The sequence below is a fragment of the Cavia porcellus genome, unplaced genomic scaffold (assembly GCF_034190915.1).
Source record: "Cavia porcellus strain 051 isolate PalLab524CR breed Dunkin Hartley unplaced genomic scaffold, mCavPor4.1 scaffold_28, whole genome shotgun sequence".
Lineage (NCBI taxonomy): Eukaryota > Metazoa > Chordata > Mammalia > Rodentia > Caviidae > Cavia > Cavia porcellus.
In genome coordinates this window covers 20,311,119-20,331,514 of record NW_026947511.1, presented here as the reverse complement: position 1 = coordinate 20,331,514, position 20,396 = coordinate 20,311,119, and the positions used below count along the sequence as shown (strand labels likewise).

Below are 20,396 nucleotides of genomic sequence, written 5' to 3'. Positions count from 1 at the left end.
CTGTAAATACTCAGTTCTCTGTGTGTTTTGGGAAAGATGAGATGGGTGCCAAAAGCCAGGCAAGCTAACTCACAGTGGTGTTCTCTGGTTACAGTTACTTTGGCTTTTCGCTATCGCCAGTTGGAAAAATGTATTTCCCATTCTTCAGTCATTCTCTATCTTTAGAATGTTTTATCCCAACCCCACTTGGGCGTTACTTTTATTCATTTTTTAAAAAAAATTTATGTAAACTTGCTTTAGAGGGAAACTTTGGATTCTTACCATAAACCGAAAGCCCCCTTCACTTACCAGAAATAGAAAGAACAATAAACAATGCATCAATGAAACTGAAACAATGCTACAAATTCTAATTAGTTATCAAGTGCTTGCCTGGGGCCTGCTGTGTGTGATTAAAAAGGAAACTGGTCTACTGTTTTTTAAAGAAAACTTTCTACTTGTACTCAGAAGAGCAGAAAGAGAAAGGAAACAGGAATACACGTCTCCCATGTGATTCACAGTCATTTAGTGCCTCTGCTGTGTGCATGGTCTGGAACTGCAGCGAGAGGTCCTCCTTGCGGGAGACACCATGGGAAGACAGGTGCTCTCCTTCCGCTAAGAATAGCAAGCTCTGTAGGGGCAGTGTCTGGACACCCAGGTGTCTCTCCAGCCTGGCTGACGACCGGAGCGCTGCAAATCCTTGTCACCTGAACTAGAAACGAGGGCACTCGCAGGTCCTGCTCCTTCTTTCCTCGCTGGAGCAAGTTCAGAGCCTAGCTCACGCCCCAGACAGCTCCAGAGTTTTACTTTCTTTCTTCTTAAAAACCTTGTAGTCTAGCTGGAGCCACCTGAGCGCTGGGTGGTCGGGGGTGCAGACCTCGTTGTGAAGCTGTCTGCTTGGCAAACATCGCTTCTCCCGTACACGATTGTATGCTATACTTTCATAACAGTAAAAAGCAAAAGCAACATCGTAGAACGCTTTTATTCCCCCAACTCTAAGACGGAGCAAGTGGAGAATTTCGTCCCGATGGGGACGGGGCGCGCACGGGCGGAGCGGTGCGGACTCCCGCCGCGCCCTACCTGGCGGCCCCGCCCCTGCGTCCGGGCCGCGCGCGCACCTGGCGGGGCCCTCGCCGGGCCAGGCCGGGGGCGGGGACGGGGACGGGACGGCGCGCGGGGCGGGCGCCCGGAGCTGCGCTCAGCGCTCCGCCGGCCCGAGCCGCAGCCAAACTTTTCCCGAGAAGTTCCACCTTCGGGGGGCAGGGAGAGCGGAACCGGGCGGGGAGCGGAGTTCCTGGAAGGAGCCGGCGCCGCCGCCCCACAACATGGCCTCCTGCGCCTCCTCGTCGGCCGCGGGCGCGCCGCGCAGCCCTCCCGCGCAGGTGAGCCGCGACCCCTACCTGTGGCCGCCGTCCCCGCGGGGCCGGGCCGGGCCGCACGGCGCTGTCTGCAGCCCGCCCTCCTGAGGGTGCGGGGCGGCGCCCGCCCTGCATTGAACTTTCCGCCCGGGGCCGGAGTGGCAGCTCCTGACGCGTCCCAAGTGCGAGCATCCCGGTGTGGGGAGAGAGGGCCCGAGGTCTTGGGGAGTCTGTTCCTAAACGTTTGTCTGGAAAAAGAACAGCCCGGGCTGAGAGAGGAGGCCTTGGCTTTGTTTTGGTCTTTGGGCTCCAACTTCGTGCCAGGTTGCACCCTGCCTAAGGACACGACCTAAGTAGCCTGCTCCTTTGGCAGAAGGGAGATCACCTGGTTCTGAATGTTACCTTCAGAGTTAGGCGGTGTGTGTGTGTGTGTGTGTGTGTGTGTGTTCTTTTGAAGGTGAGTTGTGATACTTTATTTAACCCAGTGGGAGGAGGGAATATGTGTAAAAAGATTGGGGCACAAAGATGCAGAGCCAATGCAGGTGAAGTGCAGTGCCAAGGAGCGGCTGTGGTGGGTTTGCTTTCTCGCCTAGCTCTAGGAACCGTCTAACGCACCAAGTAAAACCCCGGTGCTTGATGAGCAAAACTGCACCTTCAAGATATGTCTGCTTCCTCTCACCCCACGACCCTTAGTGGATTGCAACTTAAGCCCTGAGGCGTTTAATAGTAATTTTGGTGCAGCCATTGTGTGTATAATATAGGCTAATTGGTTTAAAACACTGGCTAGCTTGTGTTAGCGAGTATCTGGGATACCGATGGCAGGGAAGGGGGGCGGGGTGGGATTGTGCACAGAGAGGGCATAAGCATTTGGGGGCTGGGGTGGTAGGAAGAGAGAGATTTTTCCACTCATGTATCTTTTCCACTCATGTATCTATCTGTCTTTCTTTCTTGTGTGCATGCATGATCTATTTTAGGAAAAAGATTAGCACTACTTCTTAAAAGATGCACGTTGGAGTAGCCTTGAAAACCATAGTCTACCTCGTTTCATATCTTCATGTCCTGTCTTTCCTTTAGTTGTTATTTCTAAATATCCCCAAGGAGTTAAGAAGAATTAAAAAGAAAACTTTGAAGTATCAACAATGCCAATTAATAGTTTTTATTGCTACATTGATTTTGAATTTTGATTTGACTTATCTGAGAATGAATGTGGCTGATTTAGTTGTAGAAAAAGCCACTTCCTTTTAGAAACAGAGACATCACCCTGGCTTACAACAGATCCTACTCCTAGAGGCCAGGCCATGTCAGCCCAGGTTAGCTTCTTAGTAGGGGGACTCTCACGACATTCTCAGGGTGATTGATACCTTAGCAACTCAATCTTCCCACATCTTCTGGCCTTCGCTGAAACCAGTGCATTCTTAAGAAAGCAGAATTTCTACATTGAAAATGAATGTAGAGTTAAAACCAGTTTCGAACAAAAATGGACTGAAAAAAAGCAATCTCTAGTCTCTAACACAGCTAGTAACATTTAGAGAGCCATTTTTTCTTTAATCTCAAATCAGTGGAGGATGAATGGACTATAGTTAGACATATTTATGGTGTTTCCCATTGTTTTTATTAAGTTATAAATAAACAGTCTGTTTCATAATCTGCACGGTAATGTATTAGGCTCCATGGCAGAGAATGTGGTTTGATGTTCTTTAGACAATGTAGACTAGTAGTGTGTTTTGAAATCCAAGGAAACACTGTAGATTCTGAATGTTTGCATTTTTGTGGTGGTGGTTATATTAGTACTGTGGTTTTCCTTTTTTTTTTTTCCCAGTACTTATTCTGCTCTTCTATGACAATGAGTTTGTGAACCAAGCAAGCACACTTTCTTGTGTAATATTTTTTTGTTGTTGTCTTTTTAGTTTTTATCGGTACCAGGGATCAAACTCACGACTGCCTGCTTGCAAGGCAGGTGCTTATGCCGCTGAGCTAAATCCCCAGCCCCTGTCTTCTGTAATATTTTGATAATTGAAAAGTATGAATTTTCTGGACTTTCAGTGATCTTCTCCATATTGATCATTTCCAATGAGTTACTTCTGTCTTAAAGGTTATCCACTTTTCAAATACACAAAATACTTGTGTATATATGTAGAATGCATTGTAATTATAGGAACTCTATATAATTCAAATTATGTGAAATTTTAGCTTTACAGAAATGATATTTTTACTTTAAAAAAAAAACCACCCCAATTGATGAAACCAACTATTAGAGACTTGTATGAGAGAATGACTCTGAGTTATAACATTAAATCAGTTTTACATGGCCGTTGACCCTTGCTACAACTTCTCCCAAATCATAATATTAAAGTCTGTCCTTCTGAAAATATCAGGGTTTCTAATTATCTGTCAGTCTGAAGTGACCTTCCCTGTATGTACTGACTGGGCTATTTACCTGACTGTCCCCTTGGATCCTCCAAATCTGAGTACCCATAAGGTACTGGGTTAATGCTGAGATACCTGGGAAAATAGGGGCATTTGATTACATGTTTTAATTTTTAACCTAATGTGTATTTTAATTGCATTCAGATTAATATATAGTTTTTTAAGTTATTGTGAGGTTGTCTACTTTCTACTACTTTATTGTAGTTATTGTCATTGTTGTTGCTGGTGTGTGCTTGTGATACTGCAGACTGAACCAGGACATTGTATGAGCTAAGCGTACTCTGTACCACTGAGCTAAAGCTGTAATCCTAAACACACACACACACACACACACACACACACACACAAATATATGTATATGTATATATAAAAGATTCTAAAAATTTAAGGGAACTATTTGGGGACAATGTATCTTTTTTCCCAATTGGATGTTAAAAGATGTGCCAACATCTCCAGAATCTGTTGTCCTGGTTGAAGTGTTACCTGGACACATGCCTTGGCATGCTAGAAAGTGAGAAAATTGTATCTTCTAGTGGATTTCTACAAAAAGACATATTTTTTCAGGAATTAATCAGGTTTCTATTTGACCATGGGAATGATATCTGTAGCACCAAAATATAGCCAATTCTTCGATGTTTTAAGGGAATGAATTTCATCTCTTGAGGTCCTATCAAGATTACCAAGTACTTCACCATGGAAGGAAGAAAGCATCTATCATGAGAGGCATAAGAAATCACTGAATGTTACATGTTTTGAATTCTGAATAGATGGTAGTAATTTTCCAAGAATAAACTGTCTTTAGTATTTAATGATGTATAGCAATAACCAGAGATTAAATGATATAGTATTTGGAGCTAGAGCTTGAAAATAAATTATTTGGTTATTTTTTTAAATGAGACACACTACTGCTCTTTCCAGGTAATATTAAAGGAAGAAAAATACTGAAAAATTGACCCTAGAGTGTATTTTGTACCTGGACTCATAGGGAAAGAAGCAGATCCAAAGTTAATTTGAGTGCCATTATAGAAGAAAGAATTGTGCTTTGCTTTTCCCTAAATGTTTAAGAATAACTACTACAGCGATTCATGAGTAAGTGCCCCTCTAGCATCTAGCTATATTTCTGCACCATGCATTTTTTCTGAGGAATTCTAGGGTTTGAAACTAGTAACTGGCCACAGGAGTGACATCAGTGGTTTTGAAGTATGGAGCTGTTCATTTTCTCTTTTTCCCCATGATATTTTGCATGGAATGTGTCATAAAGCAGCTCTGTGACTGCAATGTTACTCCTTAGCACCAAGCACAGGGCTCAGTTAGGACCTCAGTTGGTACAGTATTTATTATTGAGTGAGATACTGAATAAATAATGAGAAGGACCCTGTATTCAGATGGAGGAGCTGCTTTAACAATTTAAACAACATATACTTTTAAGCTTCAAAAAGGCACTTTAGAGCTCCCATCATATAAAAGAGGATCTTAGGTTCACAGTGAGATTCTTGGTTTTATTCTCAAGAAGTTCATGATCCAACTGGAAAGAGAGGCATTTGTGTCTTGAAAACATAACTGCAATGCCTGGTTATAACGATTCTTACACCATTCATAATAGATGCAATATACTTTATAATTAACTGTGAAATCTTACTACCCCACCTAATTCTATATATGGGGAAACTGAACTTCAGGAAGGTCACACAAGCTGTGATTTGGTAGGGACAGAAACTGGGTTGGAATCTCAGCTATTTGAGTAATGGTGAGAGCAAGGATGGTGAAGTCAGGGAATGGAGACTCTGGTTCTCAAACGCCCTCAGACTCTCAGCACCAGTTGGGCTTCAGCTTCACTGGAGAAGGGGAAGTTGGAATAAATTATTTTTAAAGTTCATTCAAACTTTAACAGTTTATAGTTAAAAGACGTTAATGTTGAGAGGTACAGATAATTAATCCCAAAGTTGTATGTTTCCTTGTTTTCCAAGAAGTGTTGACATTCCTGATATTAGGATAAATTTTTAAATGTTGGAAACCTTGAAACTTACTGTTTTTTTAAAAAAATGTTTTTGTTAAAAATCTGATATTAAAAAAATTGTGGTTTTTACATTTGATGACATCTTAGAGGACAGGAAATTTATTACTTCCAAGGGGCAGTAGCAACAGGCCATCTCAAGAGTTTGGGCTGATCACCAAATGCTTACAAATTTGAAAGAATATACACGTTTTACTTTAGTAATTGGAAGACAGTTGAGATAACCGCTTGACCTGAATGAGTGTTACGAGGCTGCCTGCCTGCCTGCCTGCCTGCTTGGCTTCCTTTCAACATTTGGAATACTGTCCATGGTATATAAAGCACTGAGTTGTAGCCTTGCTGATTTCTGTGGTGTAAATCCTGCCTCTGTCATTGATTTCAAGCTGTACCGTATACACACAGTGAAGTGTATTAATTTTTCTTTATTAGGATCAATAATTTGTTTATCCAAAATACATTTGACACTTGCCAGATACCAGGCACTCACGGAGAAGCACAGATACATAATTGGTTTTACGTTTCAAAGTATTATTGTTTAGCAGGGCTGTTTCCATAAACTTTTTAAGTAGTGAAAAGTCTGAAAATGGTTGGTTAAGTCTTTTTTTTCTACCCAAAATAAACAGATCAAGTACATTTTTAGGTATCTGTATTAACTATGGAAGATTGATTATTCAATGTTAGGATGGTGGAATGTGATTTTTAAGTGTTTTCTAAGGATATCAAGTTAAACACTATGGATTCTTTTTTCCCTTCGTGTATGTTTTGGTATGTGTACATGTTTATTGAGATATAATTTGCATACAATAAAATTTAGTTTTGTTTTTCTACTAGGCATTGAAACCTAGGTTCTTCACACTGAGCTATAACCCCAATACTTTGTATTTTTTATGTTGAGCAAACATCTCACTACATTGCCCAGACTGAGCTTGATCTTGCCATGCAGGTGTGCGACTATGCATAGTAAAGTGATCAGACAGAATGAAAAGTAGAAGTACATTAGAAGAATTGGTCTTTGGTATTTACTTGATCTGAGAATTTTAAAATATATTATTGTATCTATTGATGAAAGATTAACATTAAAAAATATGTTAGTATAAGAGGTTATGAACTTGTGTAAGAAAACCTGGTTGTAGGAGGAAGACCATAATTGTTTAATGAAACAGTTTTATTGAGGTATAATTTTTATAGCATGAAGTTCACCTATGTTCGATGTACAAGTCATTGAATTTTATATTTTTATAGGCTTGTACAACTGTCAGTATAATCTAATTTTAGGATGTTTATTATCCTCAAAGAAGTGTTCATTTACAGTTAAAAAAATACATGGTTTTTGGAGTTAGGAAGACCCACATGTGTTTCAGTCTGAGTTTTGTACAGCAACTGTGAAAAGCAACTTGTACAGCAACTTTGGTAAAGTATTCTCAGCTTCTACATCTTTGGAGATAAATAGGGTCTTGCCATATGGTTCCGGCTGATCTTGAACTCACGATGTAGTTCAGGCTAACCTTGAACTTGTAGTGATCCTCCTGCCTCAACTGCCCAAATGCTGGGATCACAGGCACATGGCACCATACCTGGCCCTGTAATGTCTTTCATAAACATTATAAATAATCCACGTAGAACACTTGGTACAATATAAGCTTTGAATAAATGTCAGTGTGTACTGTTGAATTGTGATTTTCATTTTGAAATTTTTGTTTTGTTTTGTCCATCTCCTTAAGTCTGTCCTTTTTACAGGAAACTTTGAACACATGTAAGAGGAAATGAGGTAGAGCAGAAAGAAGAAATCTGAACTTTGAAAAAATACACTAGAGTTCTGGCACTACCATTTAATTGCTTTATTAGAGGGACTGCTTACCTGTGTCTCTCCTTTTATGAGGACCTAGAGTAAGACACATCTACCTTATGGGTTTGCTCTAACTGGACAAAGGGGTATACATGATGATATGTTGATGTAGCAGATGTTCAATGAATAGAACCTGAAACTGTATAATATCAGAAGCCACTACCTGTGAAGAAGTAACATACAGGAATTAAATTTCTATCCAAATTCAAGGAATAGATGAAAATTTGGTCATATACTATGCATATATTTGCTGCACAAGTATTAATATTTTAGTACTAGTACAGTGTCAGTATATACTTAGTCCTTAGTAAAATATTTGATTAAATAAAAGCATAGATAAGTAAATAAATGCTTCCCTTTTTATTTTAATCTCCTGTAATATTTAGGTACTCAGGAAGTTTTATTTTTCAAACCTCAAGCCCAATCACTCTTACCCTCATTTTCTTTAGAAGGTAAGAGGGTTAGAAATAATCATCATAAGGACAAAAATAACACAATTCTTACAATGGTAAGTGACATTTATATTTGCTAAAGTATCTTCCTGTTATTACTTTGTTGTGTTTTGCAAGATTCATACTAGGTAGTTGGAGTAAATCATTTAATTTTATTGAAAAGTGAAGCAGGGTACAGATACATTTGCTTGTGGTCTTCATGAAAGTGATGATTGGTGAAGCCGGAGGAGGGATGGAGAGGATAAACAGGAAGCTTCCTGGGATGGTGGTTCAGGTGTAGCCTGGGCAGCTGTGTGGGATAACAACTCGGCACTACTTGGGCACCTTCGAGAGTCCCATCTGCTAACCGTGCAGCGTTCATTCCTACTGGCGAACACAGGAATGTATCTCATGGGTCACCAGAAGGATGCCTGTGTTCTCTGCTGTGCTGTGTTTGGTGGGAGGGATGTGAGGTGAGTGATGGAGCATTGCTGGGACAGGGAGAGGGAAAATAAGTGGGTGCTTTTTATGGAATTGTCAGCAGGAGTAGAAGCAATGGATTAGATAGAAGAATGGGAATATTGTGCTCAGGGGAAAAAAGTAAGAATGATGTATATAAACATTAAATCATTTATGTGAGTTAAAAATGCATAGACATCCCTGGGCTCTGTGATATGTAACTGTAACCCTGGTTACTTGAGAGGCTGAGGCTGGAAGATCTCTTAAGCTCAGGAATTTGAGGCCATCCTAGGTAACACAAGGAGACTGTCACAAAAATAGATAAATAAAAAAGAATCATAAACTGAGTACAGTGCACATTTGATATGACGACTTATGTGAGGAACATATTCATTCCTCCCATTAGAGTAACTGCTTATGGTGCCCAGTACATGGGTTTGGGCTATAAAGATAATAAGGAATTAAAAAAGAGGAAAAGTTAATTATAATGTGCTTGAATCAGGGAAGTATGGCTACCTCTGAATGGTGCAAGGTTAAAAATCAGGCTTGATAATCAGCACAATGTTACTTGGTCTTATCTGAATACCATATTTTGTTATCTGTTTTTCACTAGGTTTAATCAGACACCTAAGGCTTCCAAGTGAGAGAAAATTTGGATTTTTTCTAATGGTTCAAGTGACATTAAATGCAGGAGTCAAAAGCCTTACAATGCAGCACATGTGATTTAGTGTGGTTTAAAATGAAAGTTAAAACCAGGTGTGGTGATGCTGTTGCTGTCATCACAGCTGCTCAGAAAACTGAAGCAGAGAATTCCTTGAGTCTAGAAATTGGAGGTCAGCACTGGTAGCGTAGCAAGTTAAAAAAAGATTTAAAAAGACTAAAGTTCTTTGTTAATTTTGCACTTTGGATTAAGAATTAGGATGTAATATGCTAAATAAATATTTAGTTCTAAAATGATACAGTCGCCTTATCATTCTTCATGAACTTAGAAGGTACTTAATATTCTCTTTTATCTAAAAATAGTTGATGGTGTGTATGTTATTCTTGAAGGTGCTAGATGTATATATTTCTTGGGCAGGTAACTATATCACCTCCTATTGTAATAGTTTTCCAAGTTCAGCTTGAAGTATAATACTTCACTTTTGAAGCGTAGTACATTAGTTTTGGTTTTTGGAGATTAAAAAAAAATTTGCAGCTCTGAAAGTCCAAAGTCCAAAAAGGGTTGCCAGGGCTGTGTTCCTTCTGGAGTTCTAGAGAATCCAATTCTTATTTTCCAGCTGCTGTGGGTTCCTATGTTCGTGATTTCTGCTTCTCATCAGTGTGACCTTTGCTTTGGTCATCATATTGAATAGACTGCTCTTCAATTGCCCTTCCCTTTCTACTCACTGTTTACAATCCTTCTGAAATGATAGTTATAAAAAAAGTTACAATCATGTCTTATTATTGTATATTTTTATAAATTCTGCTATAATGATTATTTTAAAAACAATCATAATGGTTAAAAGTTCAACTTAAAATGATCACTCTTTGGAAGGTGCTCACCCCTTGCTACTGCAGAGGTGTTACTGATGGTTGGTGAACTCGCTGGCATTTTGTCTCTTCTGAGACAAAAAGGTCACCCAGTTATTTTAATGATAAGTGTAGAAGCAGGAGTGAAACTGTTGACATCCTTAGTGATTCTAGTGTCTACCTATCTGTGAGTGGCATGCAGACCAGAGTTTCAGGTTTACCTGTCAGTGCAGAACAATGCCTACCTGTTGTGTAGGAATCTCACCTGTAATACCTGTTACTGATTGCTGACAGTGGAGAATCAATTTAGTATGAAAAGGAAAGCATTGGAATGCAGTGAAAGAAATGCAAACTTAGAAGGTGTGCAAATGTTGAAGATGTGGTTCATAAATGTGGTTCTGAATTCTTGTGGAGTTTGGATTCCTCATTTGTAGTAGGAATGACGATGAATGCCTTTCAGAGTTCGAAGGATCAAATTGTAAGATTAGACAATTCACTCAATTCAGATTGCTTAGGACCATATGAATATGTTGGTGTGTGTTTTAAATGTAATTTTGAAGTGTATTACTCTTTTTAATATGATAACATTACCATTAAGTTAGCAGCTTACCAAATATGAGAAGTAATAACAAATAATGTCTCAGTGATCCTTGAAATCTGGCTTAAGAGATTTGAGGATTTTAGTGTGTCATTGAGGTTTTGACATTTTTTCATCTCATTAAACATACATCAGGTAGTTCTAGAAACTGTGCTTGTTTAAGTTTATGGCATCCAACAGAGTGGGTGCATGAGCAAAAATTTTGAACTCCTTGTAGATCTTTTAGTTTGCAAAATCTGATTAGATTGCAGAGCTGCTACTGGGTATGGGATGGTATGGCTTAGGTTGGTACAGATGTCTCTTGAACCTGTCTTCAGATGTGTAACTGAGCAGCCTGAAGTTCTTCAGATGTTTGAAAAATCTGTGTAATGAATTGTTCTCTGAGTTGGATTTGGTATATTTGGATTCAATCTGATATTCAAATTGGATGTGCACTGTGCCAAGTCACTTCCACAGAGTTTCCTCCTAAGTGGTAAGCTTTCTTCTCACTTAAAGATTCTCTGTGCTGGAAGATCTGAACTGTGGAGGAGGTTGTCAGTTAAGACTGTGTAGTATATGTGGTGTTTGTAGAGCTGCCTAGTGAAGGAATTTTAAGCCGTAGTTTATCTTGAGGTTGCTGTAAACTTGGGAGGGATGAGTAAACACCCAGTGCATATTTATGTGGATTCCTAAAGAAGCCTTTTATCAGTAAACATTGTTTGCCTAAGTTAGAAATCTGAGTCATTAATGAGACATTTCTCCCTATCTCATATAATGAGGTACAAATCCTTTCAATTCTGCCCCACAAACGTCTTTTAAAGCTAGTTCTTTCTTCTCCAACTCTGTGTCACTGCTTTGGTTCTGGATTTCATCATCTTTTACCCAGGCAATTTGAACAGCTCTCTGAATTATCTCCTTGCTTACACATTGTCTTCAGATAGACAGCTGGTTTTCCCGGTTATTTTTAAAGAACAAAATATGGCCAGGGATTTAGCTCAGCAGCGTAAGTGCCTTCCTGGCAAGCGCAAGGTTATGAGTTCAATCCCTGGTACCAAAAAACAAGATAAAAACTAAAGAAAAGAAAAGACAAAAATACATTATTCTCTTGTTTAAAAACCTTTTATATTCATCTATTATAAGTAGGATGAAGTCCAAACATCTTAGGGCTGTGCAGAACATATTTTGCCATCTTGACCCAGTATCATTTGCCGTCTTTTTCTTTCTATAAAATATCTGACCTTGAGACTGTACTTACTTCTACAATCTTTCCTTCAGTGCACATTGCCTTTGTGTTCTTCCCTCTCTTTATACTAGCCTTATCTCTGCTATTTTGTGACATTTTAATTTTTCTTTTCCTCTGTTGTTCCTATCAATTCTTCAAGAGTTAGCTCACATGTCCTTCTCTCACCAACCTTTTTAGACTTCTGCAGATGGTGACAGTCACTGTATCTTCTTGAGTGCAGTGGCACTTCACAAATATTCAACTGTCATGACCTTTATCACATTTTATTATAATGATTTATTTACCCTCTTCAGGGGAAGATTAACTGGATTGTGGATTCCTACAAGATATGGTTTCATTAAATGTGCATCTCCTCATCTAGAATCTAGCACACCTGAGTTTCAGTTGATGGCTATTGAACAAAAAGATATTTGGCAGTTGGACAGCACTTACCAGTGTGGTCTCCTGTGGGGCAGTTTTGAAATGCCTTTAAAAACATTTAAAAATTTTGAAGTCTGTTATATATATATATATATATATATATATATATATATATATATATATATAAGGTCGTAGAAATTTGACAAGAATATGCATGAGCAGTGTTGGTTCTCCTTGAAGCTCCATGCCTTGGGCAATGAAATTAACTTCTCAAAGACTCATTTCCTCATCTTTAAGCTGGGGTGCCAATCTCATTTTGGTATGAAGAGAAATGAATGAGCTCATCCTGGGAAAGCTCTTAGCATGAGGTCTGGTACATAACTCCCATCTTATGAACATCTACTATTGAGTTTTACTCTGTGCATGCAGGCTTTTACTATCTTAATATATGTTAATTGTATACATTCCTGCTGTTCATTATCTTGATAATGAAGGCAGCGTTCTCATAAATTACCTTTTGCAAAAGAGCATTAGATTCTTTTGCCTAAATTTAATTTTCCCTCATCTTTTTACAATAAAATAATAGGAATTTGTCCATCTTTTTTCCTTTAAAATGATTTACTAATAGAGATTATTGATAGTCAGTTGATGGTGAGATAAAGTTAATTTCTCTCTCTCTTTTTGCTTATCATAGGTCCCAGTTAAAGTCTGTGAAGATGACAGAGATCTCATATGTAAAACAGCAGCATTTTTTTTTTGGCTCTTACAGCTCCAAATCCATGGCTCCATGCTTTTGATTAGCTTGTAAAATTTATAAGCAAGCATTATAGCATATGGTATCACAGTGTTAGCAAAAATGTTAGGAGGAAATATTTTGATGATGTGACAAGGTATTATCTTACTGGTGTTCCGAGAGCTCATATGCATTGTGAAGAGGACAGAGTTCCAAAAGGTAGAATGGTTGTGGGATATGCCCAGTGACTTCATAAACTTGTGACAAGACATTACATTTCTAACCCGTAAAGATTAAAATCAATTTCTACTTGATAACATTTTGTATATCAGTTAGGCAAAATAAAAATAATCCTTTTAGAGTATTAAGAGTATAGACACTAACAAAGATTGCTGATTCGAGTGTCAATTAGTGCAGTGTTTTTGGTGGGGAATTTAAGCATTTTACCTATGATAAAGGACAAAAAGCTCTCATCCTTTGCTCAGAACCCAGTAAACTTGTACTATAGAAACAAAAATACCAGTGTGTGTGGAAATAATTACAAGCATGTTTAATGTCAGCAGTGCTTTTAAAGCAAAAGCATTAAAAACAAACTAAATTTACCTAAATAAGACTGGTTGACTGTGTTATTGTTTCCCTATTTTATAGAGAACAAGATAAAAGCAATCTAAAATCTATTAGAGCTAACTATGGTAAACTAGAAGGCTCTACATTATTTATTGTGAAGTTAAAAAAAAAAGTTAAAGAGCAGTGGGTACACAACAGCTCAATTTGAAAAAAGGAAGAAAAAGGAAAGTCATATTTGTCTGAATGTAGGTTGTTTTTTATATTTGGTTATCTGGATGGGATGGAATTTTGAGAATGAAATGACAAGGTTTTTTTGTTTTATAGCTTGATATATTAAATTAAACAAGTATTTTGTAATCCAGTAAAGCAAAAAAAAAAAAAAAAAAAAAAAACTTAAGGGAAGGAAAATTTAAGATAAGTAGAGATGAAAGCAAATTTTTTGGATATCTTTTATGTGCATAAATTTTTGAATTGTCATTGATTGTATAGTTGATCTCATGGGCCTTTGTTATTGATGTGATTATAGAATTCTTCATTCTTTAATGGCTTGGCCTTTGGAACTGAACTAGATTTTAGAGAATTTTGGTTTGGGTATTGATAGCGTTTTAGGTTTCTGTAGGGTAATAGTGGGAGTACCTTTTGTTTTGGTCAGTTTCATATCCAAAATTGAGGTAGCTACATTCTCATTCTTTCTAGTTCCAGGTAAGTAAATTTCTTTTTTAATTGATTCTTCCCATTTTTAATTATGTTTTTGTCTGTAGCTCAAAATTCAAGTTTAAATTTTTAAAATGCCTTTTTTGAAATTATGAAAGCAATGATTATTACTGGGAATTAAGAAACAAAGTTAAATAAGTACTGTACAAAGTGACTCCTCTGAGCTGGGGATTTGGCTCAGTGGCGTAAGTGCTCACCTGGCATCAGGTAGTGAGTTTGATTTCTGGTACCAAAAAAAAAAAAAAAAAAAAAAAAAAGCAACTCCTCTTCCTCCAAACAAATATTTAAAAGTTATGCAAATGTTACCCATTTGACATAAATTTCTTATTTACTGTTATAGTAACTTTCTTCCAGTCATTTATTTCTATTTCTTCATTTATTTCTTCCAGTCACATATTTTCTATAGAGTAGTTAGGAAGGCAGAGGGGTTTAAGAGGCAGACAAATCCAAGTTTTCATGACTAGAACTTGCTGACGTGTACCTCTGTTTTCTTATTTGGAAAATGGGTATAATACATCTTTCATAGGGTCTTTGCAACCAAAGCTCAGTGCTTGGTTCATTATTAAGTACTTTTTAGCTATACTTATAGGTTTTTTTTTTCTTTCTTATTTATTTATTTGTTGAGACAGGGTTTTGCTTTATGGTTCAGGCTGATCTTGAACTCACTATGTAGCCCAGGCTGGCCTTGAACTCATGACAGTCCTCCTACCTACCAAAGTGCTGAGATTTCATGTGTGTGCCTCTTTCTTTTTTTTTTTTTTTTTTGTCTTTTTCATTTTCATTTTTTATCGGTACCGGGGATCGAACTCACGACTGCCTGCTTCCAAGGCAGGCGCTTATGCCGCTGAGCTAAATCCCCAGCCCCCGTGCCTCTTTCTTTTATTGCCTAAATAGTCCATGTTCAAAGCAGAGTGCCAGACTGCTCCTACCTGACGGTGAGAGTGCAGCTGAAGGAGATATGATAGAACTGTAGCTACACTAAACGCTTATCATTGTTCTAAACACTGAAGTGATCAGTAATTCCCCATTCCCAGAGCTATTGTGCATATAAACATGTCTCTAGAAGTGGAATATATACAAAAGCTATGAACATTTTAATCCTCTATTTTTTGAGTATAATTTCATCTTTTTGTTAGTTTATGCCAATTTATATCTCCCCAGTGTTGTACAAGAAGGTCCACTTCCCAGACTTGCCACAGAAACATTCACCACCACTCTTCTTTACCTTTGCCACTGTGATTGGTTTAAAAAAAAAAATAAAGATCTCACATTGCTTTACTTTGTGATCATAAATTTTTGAAAAGTAAAATATGGAGTGCTGGCTTTAGAAAAAGATCTCCAAAGAATCAAGTAAGAAGGAAATAGTAATCTGACAGTTTATAAGTCATAACGAATAAGAAGCTATTAGTAGTCTCTACTATTTGCCGGCCCATCTGCCTCCCCCTACTCCATCCTCAGGAGATGAGCTACTCTCTTTCCATTACTATGCTTTGTGCTTCTGGAGAGACATGTGTAATCTGTTATTAAATAGATTCAATATGGAAATCTTTGATCTGAAAAATTTACCTTTTAATATCGGTTAGTGGTATGAGAGAAGATAGAGGGCAATCAATCCATCATGCAAGCGGAAGATCAAGACTTACTTTCCAAACTGCAGTTCCAGGAACACTTTGTCCTTACTATTTTCACAGTTTTCTTCCTTATCAATACTTAATTGTCAAGTTTGCTTTGATCATGCAAAGTTTATCTCTCCAGATACATGCTTTATTCATGAGACTCCTTAGCAGTCCTTTTTTCTCTTACCTTTTCTTGAAATGCAGAGATCCTAATTTTGAAAAAGTAGATTTCCTACTAAGAATGGTATCTTCTTTTTAAGATTTTGCTAGAAAGGGCAAAACTACAGAGGCAGTAAAGCTAAAGATCAGTGATTGCCAGGGGTTTGTTAGCAAGAAAGAAAGATAGGTAAGGTAGAGCAGAGTTTCAGGGCAGTGAAACTATTTAGTCTGTCATGGGGGGACAGACAGTACACTTGTCAAAATACATAAAACTGTGCCATACTAAATAGAAACCCAAATTTAAATTGTGGATTTCAGTTAATGATAATGTATAGATATTCATTCATTGTAACAACTGTACTGCACTATATAAGATGTCAGTAACAGAGGAAGTTGTAGAGGAGTCCTGGGGGGGAAAGAGGCAGATCGTTAAGTTTAAAACTGCTCTGGAAAAAGTGTTTAAGAAGTAAGAAAAAAACAGTGGTTACAAATTTCACATGTGTGTATAAAATCACATTGTAATATACTAAAAGTAATAATGCTGCTTTCTTTGCTGTTATAAATTTTTTACTGGACAAAATGCTTGGCACAAAAAGGTATGCCGTTGTCACACAAATTAATGTTTATCTCAGAGATACAAAATATACACTCATACATGTATATCATATCTGGTGGTGGAAGATGCACAAATCTCAGAAGGATATTGCAAAAGAGGTGACTTTCCAAAAATAGGAGTGAGTCCCACGAGACCTTTCCAAGGTAGACAAAGATGAATAGAACATACAGAAGAACACTGTGAACCAAGCTCAGAGAGAGAGAGAGCAGGTATATTTGGGTAATGGCAAGTGGAGTAGCTTCTGGAGACCTTTTGTTTGTATATATCTTTCTAAAATGAGAATAAAATTTATTTTAGATGCTATAATCATGGCAGTTTACAAAAAGTGTTAAGTAGTGGGTCCTTTTTGTAACTGCCCTAAATGGATTTTAATTTTTGTGTTCATGGTATTTTTTTCTTTCTCTCATGTAGTATGTAGCCTTTTCAGAATGGCTTCTTTTCACAATGTATGTTGAAGGTTCCTCTATTTCTTTTCCTGCCTTGATAGTTCAGTTTCTTTTCAGTCACTGAATAATACTGCATTGTAAGTCTGCACTATACTTTGTTTATCCTTTCATCTGTTGGAGGGTATCATTGTTGCTTCCACATTTTGGCAATTATGAGTAAAATTGCTATAACAGTGCATGTACAGAATGTTGTGTGGATGTAGTTTTTAACTTTTTGGATGAATACCAAGAAACAATATCTGGATCATTGGATAACAGTATATTTAGCTTTGTAAAGAACTGTCAACAGTCTTCCAAAGTAGTTTCACTATTTTGCATTTCTTCCAGTACTGGTGATGCTGATTTCTATATTGTTTGTACTAATTTACATCCTTGACTGTGTTGTCTGCTATATTTTTAACCATTCTCTACCTTGCGCCCTTGTTTCTTCTCTGGTACTAAGCATTTTATATGATTCCATTTTCTTTCCACTTCTAATATAGAAACTGATTCCTTTAAAATAATTTTATTTCTTTCCCTAGGGTTTGTAATGTCAGTTTCCTAATAATCTACATTTATTTTCAAGGAACACTATACCCTTATGTAGGAGTGAAATTGCCTTATAATAGAGGATGCCAATTCCTTCCTCACATCCCTTATAAGGATCCGTTGCAACGCTGCTGACATTCGTTTTATTTACCCTTCTGGTGCTGTCGATTCATGATTAATTCACTGATTAAACTGACTATGAATTATAGTCACTGAAAACATTACTATGTTTATTGAAGAATTATTATCACAGAAACTCTTAATCTGTTAGATAAGAATAAGAAAAGTAAACTATTTTACTTTACTTTGCTTTATTCCATCTAATATTTTCTTTCTTGATATAGCTCCAAGTTTCCTACTGCTACAGTTTGCACAGCAAGTGTCCCTTAAAGGGTCACTTTAACACTCCTTGTGTTAAAGGCTTGTCTTCCAGAATGGCATTGTTGGGAGGACGTGGGGCCTAGTGGGTACTCTTTAGGTCATTTGGGGTACAGTTCCCATGAAGGCAGTTGTGGGACTGCCTTTCTTCCTTGCTATTTTGCTTCCTGGCACTGAAGTGAGACAATTGTCTCCACCATGCTCTCCTGTAGTCATATTTTGTCTTGCCTGAGGTCCAAAGCAGTCAGCCAACATGAACTGGAATCCCCAGAACTGTGAGCCATAATAAAACTGCTTAAAAATTAATTTCATTATCTCATGTGTTTTGTTATAGTGGTGGCTAACAGCATACTTACATCATTTTATTTCCTTTTAAAGAACTTTTCTTGCATGGCAGGTACCTGTGTGAGAAAGTCGTTATTTCTTATGTCTTTTGAAGAATAATTTTGTTGGAAACAAAATTGTAGGTAGGAGTTTTCTTTCAATCTTTTATTTAATATGTAGTTGTGTGGTTTCCAAAGAGAAATCTGATGCCATTCTAATCCTTGTTCATTTTTAGGTAAGGTTTATATTTCCCTGCCTTCTTTGAGGATTTTTCTCTTTAATTTTCTGTAGTTCGAATATGATATGCTGCGTGTAGCTATTTTGAATAGAATATTCACTTACCGTCTGTCTGCAAGAGCTGGGACTTCAGTCTTTCCTTATCCTCAGTGCACCCACATACTTCCCATAAGGATAAACAGCAAACAGCAGTAACTGTTTATCAGTAAGTTAACAGTAATTTATAACCCATTCCTTCCCAGTAGGTCCTTGTTCTTTCCATGTGCTCTTGCTATGTGACTAATGTCCCCCATCTGAGCCCCATTTAATCAATATTACCTAAACCACTATATTCATAATCTTTTTGGTTGCCCATAGTTTTGTTCCACCTATGTTCACCTTATGCTTTTCCATTAGAACAATATTACCTGAGGACTATACTTGTAATCTTATTAGTTGACTATAGTTTTGTCCCACCTTATAGTATCTTACCTCTTGGCTTTTCTCTATAAAACTCCTTTGAGAAGTAGAGTCCCCAGAATTACCCACTTGGAACCCCTTCTGTCCCTCATAGAAGCTTTCTTTCGCTCTATGAGTATTTTTTACTCTTACTCTTACTTTACCCTTGTTCCTAGAATTTATTCTTTAATTTTAGAAAACACAAGCTTGACATATCAGTTATCTTATAGGTTGGGAGTTATATTTCTCTTTATTACTTGGCTTATTCAGAGGTCCTAGATGATCCCTATACCATCAGCTCTGTATCGGTTGGAGGTTGCATGGAGATATTTGGATGGGGTTAAGGGTTTGCTGATTTCATAGATTGTAGACTGAGACTCACTTAGATAATAAAAATTGCCTTCTTTATTAATTGTATATGCTTTAAATTTTATGCCTTGTCTTTGTCAGTTGACTATGCCTTGAATTTTATCCTTTGTCTTTGTAAAATTGCTTAGGCCCTTGTTTCTTATGCATTGTCTTTTATTGTAATGACAGTAAATTTATATATTGCATTTGAATTAATTGCTAAATTTACTGGTGTCCCTTGTTTGATTTATTACACAATAGCACTAGGAAGCATAATGTTAGAGTACCTCATAGTGTCCTTTGGTGTAAAATGCTATAAAATGAGGTTTTTAATGAAATCTAGTTCATATTTTATTTATACTTATTTATAAATCTTGGGACCTCCCCCACCATTTAAAAGACAGTAGGTTGGCACTTGTTCTTAAGACTTGGGGGACAAGTTTCACTGACACAGACTGGTCCTGTGCATTCCCTCTATATTCTAGAAAAAAATGTGGAGCCTATTATGCCTCAGTTTTCTTTTTGGTCTAATTTCCTGATGTGAAAAAGCAATCTTAGCTCTTGAGATTCCCCATTCTTGGATTTCCAGGTTGCAGATGACAAGTCCTGATCAAGTTGTCACAATAACTTATCATGATCAAGAGAAGACTTCCAGGGGCTGGGGATTTAGCTCAGCAACATAAGCGCCTGCCTTGCAAGCATGCAGTTGTGAGTTTGATCCCTGGTACCGATTTTAAAAAAAAGAAGACTTCCTTTTCCTGATTTCATTTTTGATCTTTCTGTGATACTTTGTACTTTCATTTTTTAGAGGCATATAAGATTAGAGAGACAGAAACCTTTTTCTCCTACCAGCAACTAAGAACTTTCAAGTTTAGTACATAGAAAATGAGCATTTACTAATGCCAGAGACGGAGAAATCATCTTAGATGAGGAACACATACACTGTCTCTTGGTCAAATGAGACATTGAAATTTTGCCCATCCAGAAGTATATACATGTGAGTGTGTCCCTACTTAAGTGTTGTGGGCAACAGTCTTCCTCAGAGGACTGAACCTGAGACCTACATGGGAAGAATGGGCTGTTGGTGACCAG

At 37.5% G+C, this 20,396-nt stretch overlaps 1 protein-coding gene across 2 annotated transcripts in view; it reads left to right on the top strand.

The window, feature by feature from the left end:
• The first annotated feature begins 950 nt into the window (after positions 1-950).
• Positions 951-20,396, top strand: part of Ank3 (ankyrin 3) — a 635,468-nt gene continuing 616,022 nt past the window's right edge. Inside the window, exon 1 of one of the 2 annotated variants that reach the window (XM_063239289.1) lies at positions 951-1,358. In XM_063239289.1, coding sequence (XP_063095359.1) covers positions 1,302-1,358 — 57 coding nt within the window. In that variant the 5' untranslated portion in view covers positions 951-1,301. The remainder of the gene's footprint in view (positions 1,359-20,396) is intronic. The other variant, XM_013156636.3, reaches the window with a different exon arrangement.